The sequence below is a fragment of the Anopheles moucheti genome, chromosome 3, assembly GCF_943734755.1.
Source record: "Anopheles moucheti chromosome 3, idAnoMoucSN_F20_07, whole genome shotgun sequence".
Taxonomy (NCBI): Eukaryota; Metazoa; Arthropoda; class Insecta; order Diptera; family Culicidae; genus Anopheles; species Anopheles moucheti.
This window is the reverse complement of record NC_069141.1, coordinates 79,994,654-80,012,877: the sequence shown is the minus strand read 5'-3', so window position 1 is coordinate 80,012,877 and position 18,224 is coordinate 79,994,654. Positions and strand designations below refer to the sequence as shown.

General features: G+C 43.3%; 3 protein-coding genes across 4 annotated transcripts in view; 2 read left to right on the top strand and 1 right to left on the bottom strand.

Moving 5' to 3' along the window:
- Nucleotides 1-18,224, bottom strand: part of LOC128305114 (oxysterol-binding protein-related protein 9) — a 40,425-nt gene that overhangs the window by 11,128 nt on the left and 11,073 nt on the right. For both annotated transcript variants that reach the window (XM_053042417.1, XM_053042416.1), the window contains exons 2-8: nt 6,751-6,879; nt 6,248-6,538; nt 6,100-6,177; nt 5,985-6,035; nt 5,829-5,910; nt 5,627-5,734; nt 3,100-3,196 (exon numbers count right to left, since the gene is read on the bottom strand). In XM_053042417.1, the coding sequence (XP_052898377.1) occupies nt 3,100-3,196; nt 5,627-5,734; nt 5,829-5,910; nt 5,985-6,035; nt 6,100-6,177; nt 6,248-6,538; nt 6,751-6,879 (836 nt within the window). The remainder of the gene's footprint in view (nt 1-3,099; nt 3,197-5,626; nt 5,735-5,828; nt 5,911-5,984; nt 6,036-6,099; nt 6,178-6,247; nt 6,539-6,750; nt 6,880-18,224) is intronic.
- LOC128305117 (elongation of very long chain fatty acids protein AAEL008004-like) lies at nt 8,479-10,329 on the top strand. Its single transcript, XM_053042421.1, has 6 exons — nt 8,479-8,515; nt 8,655-8,751; nt 8,811-8,904; nt 8,994-9,237; nt 9,312-9,454; nt 9,520-10,329. The coding sequence occupies exons 1-6, from the start codon at nt 8,479-8,481 to the stop codon at nt 9,691-9,693; spliced, it is 789 nt and encodes a 262-aa protein (XP_052898381.1). The 3' UTR covers nt 9,694-10,329.
- Nucleotides 13,380-15,353, top strand: LOC128305115 (elongation of very long chain fatty acids protein 4-like). Its single transcript, XM_053042418.1, has 4 exons — nt 13,380-13,564; nt 13,644-13,981; nt 14,056-14,195; nt 14,289-15,353. Exons 1-4 carry the CDS (start codon nt 13,380-13,382, stop codon nt 14,493-14,495), a joined length of 870 nt encoding a protein of 289 aa, XP_052898378.1. The 3' UTR covers nt 14,496-15,353.

Here is an 18,224-nt window from a genome sequence, read left to right as displayed (position 1 = left end):
GAAGGGTGTCCACCCCAAACGGACGGGTGCGTTATGCAGAGGGGGTTGATCCTTAGTTCCCTCGTTTTTTTTTTGGTCGAATCTTTGTCGTTTGCGTGCGCGCGCGTATGGGGGGGACCTGTGTGTCCCTCCTTTGGACACACCACTCTGTTCCCTTTGTGTACTTCCTTAAACCCGGCGCACGTGGAAGCAAGCGAAGCACGAGGCCAAGCTTCTGCCGATCGTCTGACTGGCACGCAAATACATTCGGGACGGGACAGTCGAAATGCAACCGTGCCACGCACGGGCCCGAAAGCACATCGGCCGACCCCGGGTGCCGGATCGGGTTAGAATCGGATTCGTTCTCCCTTTTCCTACGTGTGAGAGAGCGTTCGACAGTGTGACGCCGACCGGCGTTCGCTCGCACTCTCCCAGATTTCGCTCACTTTCACACGTGTGAGGCGGGGGGGAGCTTCTTCTGTCCCCACGTGTCCCCCCCCCCATCCTCCACCCTCCACCACCTACCTAATCGCTCGGTGAGGAAAATGGGGAGCAAAAGTGGACCAACGTCACGCGAATTCTGCATTCCCGGTTTGCCGCAGTTTGTGCGAAGATGCAATATACCTTCAAATTCTCGTTTTGTTCGCTTCGTTGTTGCAAAAAACAAAACAAAAATGTAAAACCTTGCGCGCCCCTGCTATGCCACACACCACCCCGTGGAAATGTGCAATATGGGGTCCCATTTCAATCTACGATCAATTCTTCCGGTTTTGGGACTCTTATCAAGCTGTTGTTGTTTGTTTCCCTGTGCGAAGTACGAAGATTAAAGATTCAAATAAACAAATCTCTTCATCCAAAACATGCTATTAAATCACTTTTCGTGATGTTTAAAAAGTGCGTTATGTATCTTTTTACTGGTGTGTGTGTGTGTGTGTGTGTGTGTGTGTGAGGAGAAAATGTTTCCTCTTATTTTTGTCCCCCTTCTTATGAAAGAATTGGATGAATAATTTATGCCATACACTGTGTGTGAGTGAGTGCTTGAAATGTCTACTCTCTTTACGCTTATTTACGCGGATTTTACCATCATTGTTGTTGTGGCATCGTACACACGTGCACTGTGCGGATTTTGTTTTAAAGATACGCATGCACGATTTGCGTGTTATGAAAATATTTGTACTTCACGCAATCGAATGTAAAACTAATATTCGAAACAATTTGCAACATTCGCATATGGGGGAGAGAATTTCTTTTAAACAAAATGAAACGACTCAAACTCAAACATAAATAAAAAATAAAATGTAACAAAGTGCAACGAAAAGATATAAGATTGTTAAGAATGATTTTAAAAAAGTAAGAAAAGAAGGAAGTAAGGAATGTATAACTGATGTAACATTATTGATTAACTATGAAACATAAGGTAAGAAACAGGGAAATGATAAAAATTAGACAGTTTGAAGCATTTGAAATTGAATTAAGAACAAAACAAATTTAAACAATTGCAAATCAAAGTACATGCTACTTAATTCTAACAGTTTCAAGTTTTTAAATGTTAAGATATACGGCCTGGCCGTTCTAACGATAATAAAAAAAAAAGTTTTTAAATGTTAAGTAAAATAGCAAAAACAATTCTATTTTAATTGAAATTAGTTACAACATAATTTAAAAATTGTAAGCAAAGATTAACAAACACCTAAGCAATGAGAAAGAAACACGAAAAAAAACTTAAAATAAATAAAATTCCTAACTATTCTAATGTATAGTATGAATGTTGGGGAACACCTTTTCTATGTTTTCGATTCACAATAAAAAGCCTGTAATATATTTTACACGCTGAAAATGTTTGTTTTCCATTTATCAACGAAACGATATAAGTGATACGTCAAACAAAATCGAATGACTTGCAATTGTACGGGATCCATTTCAGAAATGCCTTAATTGCATTGATTCTATGTTATTTGTCCATAACCAACCAGGAAACGAGGCCACTCGCCATGCCTGGCCGATGATGCATTTTGCATTCGGCAATTAATAAATCGATGAGATCACCCGCTGACGGCAACCGATGCCACCGAGCACCGAGCTGAATAATGGGGCTTGCGGCGTACGCAGAGTGCATAAACACAATCATACGTTGAGGGTTTTACCAATTTCACAAATCGATAGCCGATTCGGGTGACGATTAGTGGGATACCTCCTCAGCCCAAATGGGTTTTTGAGGGGAGAATGAAATTATCGACGAAAATTGATTGGCCGGGAAAATGGTACCATCTGAACCAATAATGGTGTTTATTAATTGGTGTCAAAGAATACGGGCAATCAACGTGCTACGTACACAGCGGCATGTAGTGCTTCATTGGGACAAGCACTTTGGCGAATAAACAATAAATATAATTGTATTAGAAAGGGCGAAATTCTTTACAGCGCTTTCACTCAGTTACATTACTGCACGCGTTACACGCAAAGCGATCGTATACTGTTCCCAAGCCAAATTAACTTTGTACCCCGGATCAAATGACTCATTAATAATAAACCATCTTTATAATTAAATCTTGCTCCCCGGGAATGGTACGACCAGTGGCGCACCGAGACTGGAAATTCTTATGTTCCTATGTCTGTTTGTGCACCCTACATTCACTCAGTTTCACAAGCTTCTGGTTAACCCCACACGGAACTCGGTTCCAGGTACACCACTGTCGGAAAGTTTATTCCGTAGAATTGGTTCTAATGATGACAGAATCAGACTTTGGCTAACCACCTCTAGATCCATCACAGAGTGTGGTGTCGGTTGAAATTTCCATTTGATTATAATTCCCATTTGAGTAGCACGAGGTGGAAGTCGAGAGACACAGAGAGAAACAGCGTAAAAGAGAGAGAGTGAGAGAGTGAGTGAAACACGTGTTTGTGATGCTGAAGGGATACATCCATTCCGCAGACTGACAGGAAAGTTGGCGCAATGTGGATATAACCACTACCACCAACATGGTCCCGGGTCAAGGGTGTTAAAGCCTTGGAGATCTCTGCCCACCTTCAGCGGGCTAAAAGCCGGTGAACACTCGTCCGTTAAATATAGCATTCCCTTGGAAGTTAAAGAAACATGCCCAATAGCAGGCGACTACTTACCTTGTCGGTGTGGTTAATTGACTAGAGGAAAACGGAGAATCGTTCGCATCGAAGAAGTCGTCCTCGCCCTCCGAACTCGAGTAGGACGTTTCCGGCACTGTGGAGAAGGTATGGATCGGTTCGGTTATCATGACGATGCTCGGATGTCGCCTGCGCCTCCGTCGCCGCCGGTTGCGCTTCACCGCCAATACATGCCGCGCGAGAACCAGCAGTAACACTATGACCAGCGCCGCCAGAAAGCCGCACAGCAGTATACATGTGCACTCCAACTTTTACGCGCTCGTCCCAACGGGTCGCACACCACACAAGACGCAAAGTCGCAAGCACCAGTTTCGTTTGCCAACACGTCTACAACTACAGCGTTCGTCCTGAGCTTTTGGGGGATCGAGAGGGAAGGATTTTCGTTGTCTTACGGGCGTATTTTAATTTCTATTTCGAAACACTCGACGACCAGGTCCATCAGCACATTGGGCGCTAGGCAAACAAAAGCCTGTCTACACACTACCCTACGAAACCAGCCAGCTACGGGAGACGGTCACAACAGTTTCAGTAACGCACGAGCAAAGATCTCTCCGTTCCTAAGAAGCATCCCTCTTTCCTTGCCGCGATTCCTTTTCGACAATGTCCGCATCCACTCTCATCTGGGACACTCTCATGCACCGTACCGGTACCGGACGTTTCAGAATGAGCAATTCTTTCGGTCGAAACTTTCGTTAACCTGCTTCATCAACGCTGCTGGTGACATTATTCGGTGCCTGCTGCCCGAACGATGACTTACGAAAGGATCAAACTTTCCCTCCTGCTATCGACACGGGGTGGATGTGGAGTTGGCGGGAGATTAAAGTACGATCAGCTACTTCTTTGTTGATTTTTCGGCGCCGTTGGTGGCACGAGGTGTCCGTACGCGCCGGAACAGGATACAGTACTACCAGCAGCACTGCCATTAATTGGCGGTCGCATGTAATCCCCCCGCGCGGATACCCAGCAGCAGAGTGCGCTGTTCGGAGAAAATCGCATCCAACTCTCGAAACTCTCACGCCTACCGTCGGCTTTCTTTTCGGCCGAATGTGGAGTGGTATAAAAAATATCATTGCCCATCTTTGTTGTTCGCTCGCATGCCTCTCACTGTTACGGAGGTTCTCTCCGGGCCAATGTTCGCGGTACAGTATTCTGCAGTGTTACGCTGGAATACTGGCTAAAATAAATCGATATCCACGTGATTTTGGGGTGAACTTACGCACTCCACTAGGCAGCGTGGCAAACGTTAAGGAAGCGAGAGTCTTCCACCGTTCGCGAGCGAAACCAGCGCGCGAGCGAGAGAACGCGCGGCCAACAACGTCAGCGGGAGGACACGCGAAATGTTCAACCCAATGGCAACCTCCAGACGTGTCGGGCTTCGAGAGGGATCGGTTACCGTGCGGCATTTTTCTGACGTTTAGTACCGCATTACACATGCCTATGCCCGGAACCGGAACCGGTCGCATATGGAACCAGCTCGCGTATACGGAACACGGGAGAGTGAAGGATACGGTTTGGGGTTTGTTGTAGCTGCTGCTCTCGGTACGCCTGCTGTACGGAAAAACTGATATGGTACGGCGAAAAAAAAAAACAGACTAACAGTCTAACAACATTCATACTTCTAGACGTGTACATGTGTCAGGGTTTCGTTTTGTTGAGTGTGCTTTTTTGTTGGTGTAAAAAGACGGATGGAACATGACATGCTTCCCTAGCACGCTGATAGTAAAAACGGTGTGTGGAATGCCGAGGGGTTCATAAAACCGGCCACCGGGGCTTTTCGGAGCTTTGTGTTGAAAAAATAGGTTTTTTCTTCCATGCCAAGCCTTTCGAATCTGATATGGTGCAGGTTGCTCCTGGACGGTTTATGCGGTGGTGTGTGGTCGTCCGTCATTGGGATGAAGTGTAAAGTGCAAAAGTTTTTGCTACAAAACATAACAGTCCACAGTGACGGTTACATGTATGCGGCTTGTCTCGAAGGTTGCGCAACTAAGCATGCTAATTACCCGAACGAACGAAAACGAATAGTAGAATGTATTGCAAAATCGTAAGCAGAAAAGAAAGAAACGTTCGTGCGTGTGATCAAGCAAAAGGGTGGAAATGGTCGATCGATTGGGACCGTATCGATTAGTAACAGCGGTTGATGATGTGATAAGCGTCTTCCCAGTGAGTTCCCTTTACGGAACGGTGTAGAACTCCTCGATTCGTACAACTCTGCCCAATACCCTACCATTATTCAACGCATAACAATTACTATAACGACTACGTTTTTCCTTCAATCTGTTTTTACCTCTTTTGCAGCTAATTTGGGTTTACGATTTGTCGCCCTAATTTGATATTTTAATGCCACCGGAACTTTTTCCCTGTTCATTAAACTTTGGTTGAACCGCACGTCAAAAACGTTCGACGCTCGAAAACACTTTCGGTGAGTTGAAGTTTGGCAGTGGTCATAGTGCTCATACGGTTCTGCCTGGCAAACGAAAACAAACAGCTGTTGACCTAACATACATACCGCTGATAGAAGCATGTGCAATGTTGACACGCCGCGAATTTTCTCTGCATTCGTCGGCAACCTCGATGTCGGTCGGTAGCGAAGACGACAGCACACCAACGGCCAGACCTGAGCGTGCGAAAAGGTACGAAAGATTTGGGAGTTAAAATTCGGTGGCAGCAAGTACCCAGAGTCTAGCCGATTGTTCGCACACAAAACCTACCGGACTCGCTGGGTTCAGTTTCCGTTTCGGACTTACTGCATATAGGACCCTGGTAGATGCCGTTGATCGGGTTTGCGGTGTTCTGCGGAAGCGAATTGCGAATCGTTTAGTTTTGTGCGGTTTTGCGTTTACCGGGAAAAAAGGAACCGAGCTTACCTTGGCGATCTGTAGAAGCACTATCGAATGTTTTATGTTATCAAGCATTGCCTAAAAGAAAAGACGAACCGATTAATATATTTTGCAGTGAAACAATTCTTTCAGTACCACTTACGTTGGCGTGCTCGTTGATATTTTTGAGGTGGGTTGCTTCCTCCGTCTCACCAAGCGTTTCCAATCTCGCCTCCAGTTTCTGTGTTTTCAAATCGAAGGACAGTCATGTATAAATTGACAAATTGATTGTGACAGAGTGCAACACTTACCGTTGTTTGGTCAATCATTAGCTGTAGAAACGCGTCCGCCTCCGTTACCTTCCGATCGAACAGTACCAGATTGTTTGAGCGCCGGATACTGGAGCCGGGCGTTCCGCCACCCACACCGTTGCCACTGCCCGGTCCACCGGATGTAAAACCCATCGCGCTGCTCTGTGCGCTCGTGCTGCCGCTGCCGTTATTGTACTGCTGATCCCACAGTGCTCTGCTACGGTTTGCATGCCGCAGTATCGAGTCCTCCAGGCGACGAACCCATTTTTCGCGTTCCTCTGCATCGCGCGCCTATTATTGATTTTGTTTTCACGAAGTAACGCCGCGTGTGTAGTTGTGAAGAACCGGTGTGTGTGTGCATGATTTCGTGCCATTCCGAAATAAACCAGGACACGTTGTACGGTTTGTGTGTATGTTGGGGCGGGGAGAAATCAACAGGGAAGGAAGTCGTTAGCCACACGATGAAGCCTTCCACACGTAACCGGCGAGTTCCGTGGACTTACCTGAAAATGGAACGTTTTGTGATCGACGGTGATCGTAAATGTGTTCACATCCTGGTCGTCTATGCCGATGATGGCACCCTTTAGACGTACACAGCCGCGCCGCACACCTTTCATCATTTTTTCCTTGGACTGGAATGAAGAAAATAGACAAAACAGAAATTGTTATGTTAACAGCATGTTTATCGTCTGCATATACTTAATTCGCTTAAAAGACATGATGAAAAATACGACCATTTTATCAGCAATTCTTAACTTTCTCAGAATTAATGCTTAATTGCTCAATTTGTATACAACAACTCATAATAACAATTTTCTAGTTGGTCCCACCAAAGTATCGAATTTCACTGAAAATTTCGTCCTGGAATATTTGTTTTCCATAATACATTAATTTTTGAAATGAGCCTACTGTGACACATAATTGCATCCAACGTAGAGAATTGTCATTGCAATGACATTTCTTTATTGAAAGTACAGAAGCATGGTATATTCATCAGAACTGATATCTGCGTAAAATAACATTTAAATCTGTTATATCATCTTCGAAAGGTTACACATTTGTAACCTTCTCTTCGTCCACTGGACAATTCCGATACGGTCGTTATCGTAAGTCGTTTATGGCTTAGTACATTGCGTTGTGACGTATTTACTTGCTCTGTTGGAAAAAAAAAATAGCTCCCCTGCTACATACGCGTCTCACTAACGCACGGTGCGACTATGTACTGTCAGTTTGCCATAATACGACGTACATTAATGCCTAATTAAGTTTTCGGAGTAATTAAGCAAAACCGCGCGTCAACGATTCGTTTGTTCGTTATGCGGTGCGGAACAGCAGTTCCGTGGCACGGCCCAATCAATCAGTCTATTCCGGTGCGTTACGGCTGAGCGAAAATATTCATGGAGTTATTTCTATTCATGTTCCCAACACTAGCATAAATTAGAGCCTGGTTTTTTAGCATCCTTTTAGGAGCACTGATATTTTCGTCACACACTGGAACTCTGTGCGTAAGTGAGATGTAATTATAGCGATAATTACAGAGGGAAAGAAAAGAAAATTATATAACAATTTTTGGCAACCTCTAGTCCCCAAGCTAGTGTGTCCTTCGGATGCAAGGCACAGTTTGCTTGCCGGCCAAAAAACATTACCATTTGCTCTAAAACAAAACCAAAAAAAAAAAAGAACTTGTTTATCTGACGCAACAAGAAGCAGGCGAGAGAGCGCGTTCTGACAGCCAGCCCGCTCGCTTCGACAAGCAAAGCCACCGTTGGCAGGCGGCTTACCGGCGCCTTGCACTTTGCCGAGAACCAAAAGCCAAACGAAAATGCCACCGTTTCAAAACAAACCGCTTATAAGCGAGCGTCTGCTTGGCGCGGGACCTCAGTACGATCGTAGCACACATCGACGAATCCGAGGTCCGTGAGAGTTCGTCCGGCCGAAAAGAAGTTGTGTGACGTTTTGGGGGGTTGGGAAAACTGCTTAAGTTCAGGGGGCTGTAAACTCTTCGCTATCAAACATCGCCATTTTTTTTCTATTCGCACCAGCTTAACTACCTCCAAAGGTAGCTCTCGGGTAAACGACAAGTGTTGGGGACAAGTGTGTACTTGCTGTGCTTAGAAAGGCTACTAACGCTGGAGGTGGTTATCTGTAAAGGGGGCAAGGTGGTGTGTGTGTTATAAATGAAATAAGTAGTTTTTTGTATGTCATAAAGCGTTGCCAAGTGCTCCAACAAGATGGACCTGTACCAGTATTACATCTACGAAAATGCCGGTAAGTGACTTGGACTCTCTAGTGGGGCAGATACAGCCTGAGGTCACCCTACCTGTACATGGTAATCAGCAACAGAAACAGGTGGACAATTTTTTAATGCTTTCAATGCGTTTTGATGCACTTGTTGAATGATCAACAGATCAGCGAACAAAAAACTGGTTTCTGGCGGGGTCACCGTTTCCAATCATTGGCATCATTCTCTGCTATCTAGCATTGGTGTACTACATCGTGCCTAGGTAATTACTCGTACAGTTCTATCGCTTCCATTTGCTAAACCCATCCTTCACACTTGCAGGTACATGCGAAATCGGGAGGCTTACCAGCTGAAGACTTTCATGGGATTTTACAACCTGTTCCAGGTGGTGTACTGTGTGTTCCTCATTACAAATGTAAGACGTACTGCACACACATCGAAACACACTTGCAAAATGTATTCTGATCGACAGAACATATCTGCCGTGATATTGATTATTTGTAGCTAGTAAAGGCAGGATGGAGACCGTACTTTTTCTACCGATGCGTCGAAACCGACTACTCGAACGAACCGAAGGCGATGCTGATGGTCGAAACAACGTGGTACCTGCTGATGATCAAACTGTTCGAGCTGCTCGAGACGGTTCTGTTTGTGCTGCGTAAGAAACAGAACCAGGTGTCGGTGCTGCACGTGTACCATCACATAAGCACCTTTGCGATAGCGTACATCTACACCAAATATATTGGAGGTAAGATTTATTTGCCTGAACAAGGACTGTCACATTCCACTAAATATTTATCACTCGCTTGTCCCGTGTTTCAGGAAGCATGCTTACGTTCTCGATCGTGGCGAACTGTGTCGTCCACATCATCATGTACTCGTACTACTTCATGTCCGCGTACGATGTGCCGCTGTTCAAATTCCTCGTGGCAAAGTACAAAAAATACATCACCAAAATTCAACTGGTGCGAATGGCGCAACCCAGCTCAAGACCCATCACTAATCGCTACATATCTCTGCTGCTCCACAGATCCAGTTCTGTCTGATGATGGCGAACAATCTGTTCGGGCTCAATCCGCACTGTAACGTGTCCCGACCGTTTCTGGCCATGTACATACCGAACATCTTCATCCTGATGTATCTGTTCTACGATTTCTACAAGAAATCGTACAGCAAATCGAAACCGAGCAAAGTGAAGCAATAGGCAGAAACACGCCAACATGATTCGGATCGCTGACTGGGACGGGCGGCCCGAAATCCTTGGAGTGCAATAATAAATCGATTTTAGCATCACGAGCCACGGGCCGACTCCAGTTGAGACACGCGAATAAGGGCCTCGGAATGGAGAATAAGCTCCAATAAGGGCAAATATCGTTTCAATGCCTTAGCGAGAGGGAAAGCTTTAACTAATGTGATTGAATTCGGGGAGGGCGAGTACAACGTTTCGTATGCCATTGTTTTCCGTTTTTTAAGGTTTTTGTGTATTATTAACAAGGCATGAAGGGGGAGCAAGGGCACGTTGTTGACAACAGTCCTGCAACAAAGGATCAGAAGACGGGTTATTTATATTGTTGTTTTAATTTTTTGTATATTTTTTGTTACATATTAGAGATAGTAAATAATATAAAACTATCAAGAAATCATGTTACAATCTAGTGCTCGTGATCGCACGAGTCAATTACGGGGACATGGTCCTGTCTTTATCACTGCGATGAAAAACCTTAGCTTCCGAGTGCGTAGATAGAAAGTGATATGAATTAAATTGCTGCAAATTTAAACCATAATTCAATTGCTACTTGCAGTTGCCACACACGCTCTCAATAAATGCAGAGATGTTTATAGACGCGTTATGAGGAAAAATGCTCACAAACTATTTCAAATTAGACACAACGAATAACCAAATCAAACAATAAATCAATCAATAATTGAAGTACAATACCTTACTTTTTATTCCGTTTGTTGTGAAAATATCACACAACATATAATGAAATATAAAATCGAATTATAAAATCACAAGAAAATTGTCAACATCCTCCATGGTTTCAATTTATGCTCAACGACGTAACTTTCCGCCTTTCCATAAATGATGCAGTGAGTAGCGTTGTCGATTGTTTAATTTAAAAAAAACATTAAACAATACTTATAGCTAAATTTTTTGTATAAAAAATATAATTTTTCCCGTCCTTTACCAGGAGGTAAAAGAAATTCAAAATGGCCGTTAAAATTGAAACAGTTGACGGAAAGTTGCGTGCAAGTTGTGGTAGCGGAGAAATTATTGCATACAAATATGCAATGCAAGCAAAATGTGCATGCTAGAGCTTTATTCGAGCTTTGGCTATTTTCTCTTTCGTTTCGATTCATTATTTCCAGGTTTTGTGAGTTTATGGCGTCATGGTTTATTTTAATTATAGAATTTCTATTAAGACGAGATAGATGATTTGTTTAGATAAATAAAATTTTAATTTACGTAATAGAGATACAAAGATTACTTTAGCCAGTGTTATATAGTTAGGATGGCTCGATGGTATATTGTGAAGTGGAGTCGTTCTTCACACGACAGAAATGATCCAAAATTCCACCCCAACCAATCCGCCGTACGCGGTACTGACCGGCTACGGGGTAAATAAAGTCAAAGAAAGCCAGACATGGCAGGCCTTTAGACCCCTCTCCTTGAGGTTGCAGTGCCAAGTACTATAGTGAAGTACAGTGTTTGTACTACAGTGAGGGCGATCCCCCTGACTGTAACGATCGAAAAAGGCGTATTCGACAAGATCATACCTATGTGATCATATACAGACATTCTTCTGAGACAACGTCGTTTTTCACTAAGACGATGCTCGACGCTTTATTGAGCGTTTTACTTTGAATGCTTAACACTTATAGTTTTTAGATAGTGTAATAGTTAAAAGTTATAGGCAGCACAAGGTAAGAAATCGAGGTTATTGTTCATTCCATAGAAAAACATAATAATCAACTGGTAATGACCAACGCTAGCGCATTTTTGCAACAGGTTTTGGCCAAAATTTTTCAATCGAGAGTTTCTTTTAATTTGCACTGTTCCTGAGAAACAGAGGCTCTTTTCTCTATTTTGTAAATGTTAGCTTCACAAAAGGAGCTACTTTTCGGTAAATGTTAAATAAATGGACAGAGATAATAAATAATAAATTGCTAACACGTAGTTTAAGTCACCCAACTCGAGTCATTGGACAAACTAGAAAGAGTCAATACAAATGAGTGAATATCAACAGTATACAAATATTAATTCAATCAATGTGGATCGTGCAATAATTAACAAAAAAACGCATCATGACCATAGGTAAACGGACTGACCGTTCTCACAGAAATAACATACAAAAAATACATAACAATATTATTGTGCTCCTGAGCATCAAAAAAATAAGGAATGCAATTAGTAGACACACATTTTACTAAAGCGTTTAGCAGACGACGGCACTTGCACGACTACGCACGCCATCTTTTATTGCACAATGACAGTAATAATGACGTTCTAGGGTCATCGTTCTTTGGTCACCTGCATAATTAAGCAGTAAGTAGTGTATGTATTGGTTTCATTTGTTTACAATTCTTTTTTAGAAAAAAAGATGAACTGCCCCCTGAGGCTTTGCATAAAATTGTATCTTTTTAATTAAATAGTTTGCTATATCTCAACGAAATTTTATTGCTTAACGCAAACCAGCTTACGAACCAGTTTGTAAACAGCATCATCAGTACTATCCAGACTATCGTGGACATTTGTGCCACCAGCCGGACACGTAACTGGATAATGATAATGTGCATTCTAAACATGATTACGTTTGATAGAGAAAATTTGTGCCCCTGCGTGTGTAAAGCCAAACCATTAGATAAGTGAGCACGAACTGTTTGCTTACGTGCAGGCTCTGTTGTTGATCCAGCGTGGACAATTAAGTTAATTCCCGATGCCAAATTGGTAACCAAAAGTTTAGCGTTTTAAATATTCAATGCCTTCGGACCAGGCAGTCAACAATTATCTCGCAAAGAAAGTCGTACATCGAGATGTGGATATTGTGGGAATTTCGATGCAATTCGTTGAGCTCGCAAATCACTGTCCTAAATTATTAGTTACAGGTGCCCTTTCGAGGTCTAGAATGATGTAAATGGTATACAATTCCAATGCATGATGATAAATGATTAAATTCTTGATCGAATCGGACAAATCAAGATGTTAAATTTTACTTGTAACTTTGAACATCCCCGACGTTGTTGAACAGTGTCTACTATAATGAATGGAATTGAATAAATATAAAGTTGAAAAGGTAAATAAAGGCTTTCAAAATAACGAATAATTTTAATTACGATAGTCGTAAGGAAAGTAGCAAAAACTTTTAAATAAATTCTTTACTGATTTTACTGCATTCTGCGCCTTTACACACGTCCCATTAGCCCATTCAAGTCCATCCAGCTCTACAAACTTTGGGAAACCTGCTGCTAAATGTCCAAGCCTCCAAATCTCAACACGGGAGCTACGGCACGCACCGCGAATTTATGTGGACAGGCCCCATGTTGCATGACATTTCCTACGCAACAACGGATCGATTGTTGCATCGACGCGTAGGGTGGAACGAAAGCAACATTGGCATCCACTACCATTTCCATAGTGGCCCGGGTGCAGAACGCACGCGTCACGGATACAGAAAAAAAAACAACGTCGGCTCGTTGGAAAGCGAACGCACCAAAGCCACTGGCTGTAACAATAATATCGGGCATTGTTCCACCAGCCGACAGCGCACAGGCTTTAGTCGACGTCTGATCGTCAGCCAAGGGTGTACACGATCGAACGATCTTCTGTGCAGTGTGTGGGTTTGGGTACTCGAATCAGCTGGCCCGTGTTGATACGCGCCGGTATTCAATATGGAGTCGAATGTGACCGAAACCATTGGGGAGTCACTGCAGCAACAGTTTGACCATTGGTACACCTTTCTGGTGGAGGATCTGAGCGACAAGCGTACGGCTCATCTACCGTTCCTGCACAGTCCGCTATGGCCCGTGTCGGTGCTCTCCCTCTACTTCCTGCTCGTGTTCTACTGGATACCGCAGTAAGTATAGCAAAGCGACGAACTCCCTAAATAGCGACTTCCTTAACCGTGCCCGCTTGCTTCGCCGCTTCACGTACAGCTACATGCGCGATCGCAAACCGTACGATCTGCGCAAACTAATGCTGGCGTACAACGTGTTCCAGGTGGTGGTGTGCTACTGTCTGATACGGCAGCTCGTACGGCACGGCTGGACCTTCCGCTATCTGTACACGTGCGAGCTGGCCGACTACTCGAGCAGCAAGGACGCGATCGGGTTCCTGCACGCCGCCTACCTCAACTACTGCGTCAAAACGGCGGAGCTGGTTGAGACTGTTCTGTTTGCGCTGCGCAAGAAGCGCAGCCAGATTTCCTTCCTGCACGTCTACCACCATGTGTTCACCTATATGTTGGCCTGGATCTTCGCCAAATACGTTGGAGGTTCGTAGGCATATACGGTGGGTGAGTTTCCATAGCAATGATCACATGCCTTCAATCCTTCTCTCAACCCACAGGAAGCATGCTCACGTACACCATCATCGTCAATTCGCTGGTCCACATGTGCATGTACTCGTACTATCTGCTCGCGGTCATACCGGACTATGTGCCCTTTTCCCTGAGCAAGCTGAAACGATACATCACCGCACTGCAGATTGTAAGTAGTATTCATTGAGCCCGATTGATTTGCGAAGCGATACCAGCTTCCCGGATGACATTATTTCTCCTTTTCTGTTCCATCACCCTCCAGCTACAGCTTGGCAGCATCCTGGTGAATATCATGTTCGCGATGCGTAGTAGTTGCGCCATTCCGCGTACCCACATCCTGCTGTACGCACCGTACATGGTGGTGCTCATATCGATGTTCATCAACTTCTACATGAAGACGTACAGTGGCATTACCAGGGCACTCAACGTTTGCTATACCGACGGCGGTGTCCGCAAGAAGGTTAAATAGTGCAACGAGGCGAAAGCAAGCACCCGTGTCACAGTTAGTGCAACAAGTGAGCAATTTCAAGTGAGCACTCCTATATGAAGCAACGACGGACCTCGATGAAAGTGTGGGAATTGTGTGTTCGAATTTCCATGTTTCGTGGAGTTCGAATTTTCCAGTGATTGAAGAAACAACATGACGAAGTGATTCTGCTGCCATGCCGGATTATGTGGGGAAGGGAAGCGACAAATGGATTAAGGGGGCGAGCAGGGTAAGAGGAGGGATGATGGGAGAGGAGAGGGAGGGGAGAAGTTGTAAAGGTGAGCGGCGAGTGCCAATATTCTAGATTGGCATTTGCATCGAAGAAGAAAAAAAACTGATGGAAAATTAAATGCACATCAAATTTCTGGTTCAACTTTGCACCGTAGGCGCACCAACCAAACACGACACACGGTTGTAGATACATTTGATTTTGCTGTGTTTTAAGTCAACAACAGCGCTTATCTGTCGGCAACATAGATTATGCGCGGCTGCATAATAATTAAGCTTTCCGCTTCCATTCGGTGCGAACCGCGAATCGCGATGAGACCAGTGATGATGATTTCACAAATTTAGCAAAACAACAACAAAACAAAAAAAAACAGCTCAACTATTATGCATTCAATGTATACGCGTTACATTTCAAATGTGGCTGCGAGGATTGGCGTTTAATGCTATTAAATTAAAAACCTGCTTAGCTTGTAAGTTGTAAGACTCTCGTGTAAAGCGGGATAAGAAAATGAAAAGCTTTTAAACAATTTGTGCAACACAAAATAAAGAGAGAGAGAGAAAGAGCAATAGCAATGTAGTATAACAAATTTCGCTGCAATTTATGTACGAATAAACACGAAACGCAACGAACAATCGAGAAACGATCGGACAATAATATAAAATGATTAGCTCCACATTTTGTACTATCCGAAACTTGCTCAAACTTTGCAAAAATTGACCTTAACTAACAAAAAATGATTGTAGTTAAAATCACTAAAAGCCTAGTAATCTAAAGAATATAGACTCAAGACCAAGACTAAAATGTGTTGTCGTATAATTTCTTCCTTATGATTTCTGGTTTGTTTGACGACTTTATTTCCACAGACAAATTAGAAGCTAGATAATGTGAGTGAAAATTTAAATTTGTCTAAATCAATTTAAACAAATAAAAACTTCTCACTGCACAGCATACGCAATGAATGGTGAACAAAAACTTACTTGATTAGCTATGCGAAAAGATAGCAGGCAAGCGTTTTAAGAACTGCGCTGCGAGTAGGGATGTTCGAAAGAACATTTTTTTGTTAAACAAAAAAAAAAACGATTTAAACAAGGGGAACACCGGTTTACTGTCAGAGGCTGCGTCGTAGATGAATGGGCTGAACATTTTTTTGTACGTTGCAAGGTAACGATATTTTTGTCCACGCAAACGATACATCTTTAGCACCAATGATACTTTAAAAATAATTTCTTATCACCTGCTTTGCATGCAGAAAAAAAACAGAACGCAAAAAGGCAAACAAAAAAATGTAACTAAAACCACAACAACAACAACAGCGATAAAATATAGGATCACGACGAGAAGGACGGTAAGTTCCGTAGCATGGCAATCCAAGAACCGACAGTAGATGAATTCTTTTCAATGACGCAAAAAAAAAAACAATTTTGCGCAAAGAATTGCTACGTGGAAAACCTTTTAGTGTACTGTGCGCACGTGGTCAACATTGAGGATCAAGTTGATAATTACTTTTTTTTTTGTGTGCAATTGACTTTAAAGTGTTGCCGTTTATAAACACAAACACAGGGACATATTTGCACGAAAAACAGGTTACCATCAACGAAAACCCCAAATTTTGCTGGAGAAAACTCAAGTCCAGCAATTCTGCGAGGATTTTTTCGATGTGTTGAATGAAAGCTAATAAATAATTAAAGTGTTTGAATGATCAGTACACCTCGCTAGCTTACAATAGTGAAGTCCACTATGCTTGACGAAAGGAAGCGTTCAGGTGTAAGTCTTCGATGTCGGGTCAAAGAGATGTCGCATGTAAAAGACATACCGACACCGACGTTTACGTCAAACGGTGTTCAGAAGCCATTATACATTCCAAAAACGCGATCGTCGTCGATTGACGTTCCTCAGGGAAACACTTTTACCTGCCACACGTGCTGCTCGGAAGAACCCCGACACTACACGTGCTTATGGCCGTTCTTAATTGCTGCTTTAATTACTGCACCATATACGCCCAATCTCTGCTGGAAATGTGACACTATCGCAAGGTTCGCCGTAATTCTAACACGCCATCAACACGTCAATGTCTACACAATGTTGCTTGACGCATTAGGGACCCGGAAAACGGTCACCATTTACTTAGCCGACGTAATCAACGAAAAAAAAATGGGATCGCAATTCTACCTGCACTCACACGCACCCACTGTCCAGAGATGATCATAAACAGACCAAATATTCCCACATCAGCGAGCCCATCATCTCGCAAAGGTGCGTTACGTGATACACAACGCAGTGGAACGATTCCTCGTGCGCGGAAAGCTTTGGCTCTGCACCGTTAAACCGCGTACAAGAAGATGATCGATCAACATAACAATATTGTTCCTGCCCTGTCCGGCCTGCAGATGCCGGGTACGGGTGTTTGGAAGTGTTTAACCACGCGCAGTACCGGCTTTTCGGAGGCATCCCAATGGGTCGTTATTTAATGTTTGTCTCCCCCCCCCCCCCCCCCCCCCCCTTTACCATACGGAGTAATTATTGACACAGGCAGATTGACCCGCCTTAAATTCATCACCCACCGGCACACCGCAACAACACCGAAACAACAACTTTAGCGTTAGTCTCGGACGCCCCACAGCACAATCTAGATCCTTTTGTGTGCGGGATGAGGTAATGTGCATTATGATGAGCGTTTTAAAGGGTGTATCGAAGTGGTGTTTGAGGCTGCAAAACGCGACGGAATATGTAGCGTCTGCCATTTTACGCCACTCGACGGCAGCGGTTGGTTTGGTGTTGTTGGATCGTTAGCAATGGTGGTGATGTTCGGTAGCATCAATCTGTAACACAGCAAGGATAAGCAATGACCATGTCCCAATAAAAATCATAAATTCGATATATATACCCGAGGTTTTTGCGTGTTAATATACGTTTATGAATTTCATCGAACTCATGGTCACAACTAGAGGGGCCTCGCGCTACAACCATATCGTCGATCACAGAGATGCAAAGGACATAATATAGCCACCTTCACACTTTCACAAAATATATCTTACTAACACTTTTTTATTTATAAAAGCACGATCAGTCCGTATGTCTTATAAACCATTCTTATTAACGAACGTTTTCAAGTAAAACAACTTACATCTGTTCCTATTTCTTCCACAGCCTTCTCTCAGCTTAAGGTTATCCCGCGTGAACTCGAAAAACCTAACACTTGATAACAGCACAATAATGTTGTTCATACATACGCGATCTTACAAAACGTGCTCCATTTGATATTTACTAAAATAAATATTGAAAGGGTTACCTGCAGAACTAGTGAATATAGAACAACATAGCTTTACGAGGTTTATTGGTAAAATTGTTAGCCTTCTTACCCATTTGGGAGCATTGAATTCTCGAGGTTACTTCCAGATCGGTGATCTAAAACTCTTTCTCAAGCAAACCCGAATATTTTAATTGAAGATGTTCGAAAATATCGAACAAAACACTACTTCAAA

Coding starts and splice junctions, on each gene's coding strand:
- LOC128305117 (XM_053042421.1), top strand. CDS start 8,479: ATGGACCTGTACCAGTATTACATCTACGAAAATGCCG. Junction 8,752..8,810: donor GTGTACTACATCGTGCCTAG/GTAATTACTCGT, acceptor TCACACTTGCAG/GTACATGCGAAATCGGGAGG. Junction 9,238..9,311: donor CTACACCAAATATATTGGAG/GTAAGATTTATT, acceptor CCCGTGTTTCAG/GAAGCATGCTTACGTTCTCG.
- LOC128305115 (XM_053042418.1), top strand. CDS start 13,380: ATGGAGTCGAATGTGACCGAAACCATTGGGGAGTCACTGCAGCAACAG. Junction 13,565..13,643: donor GTGTTCTACTGGATACCGCA/GTAAGTATAGCA, acceptor CTTCACGTACAG/CTACATGCGCGATCGCAAAC. Junction 13,982..14,055: donor CTTCGCCAAATACGTTGGAG/GTTCGTAGGCAT, acceptor CTCAACCCACAG/GAAGCATGCTCACGTACACC.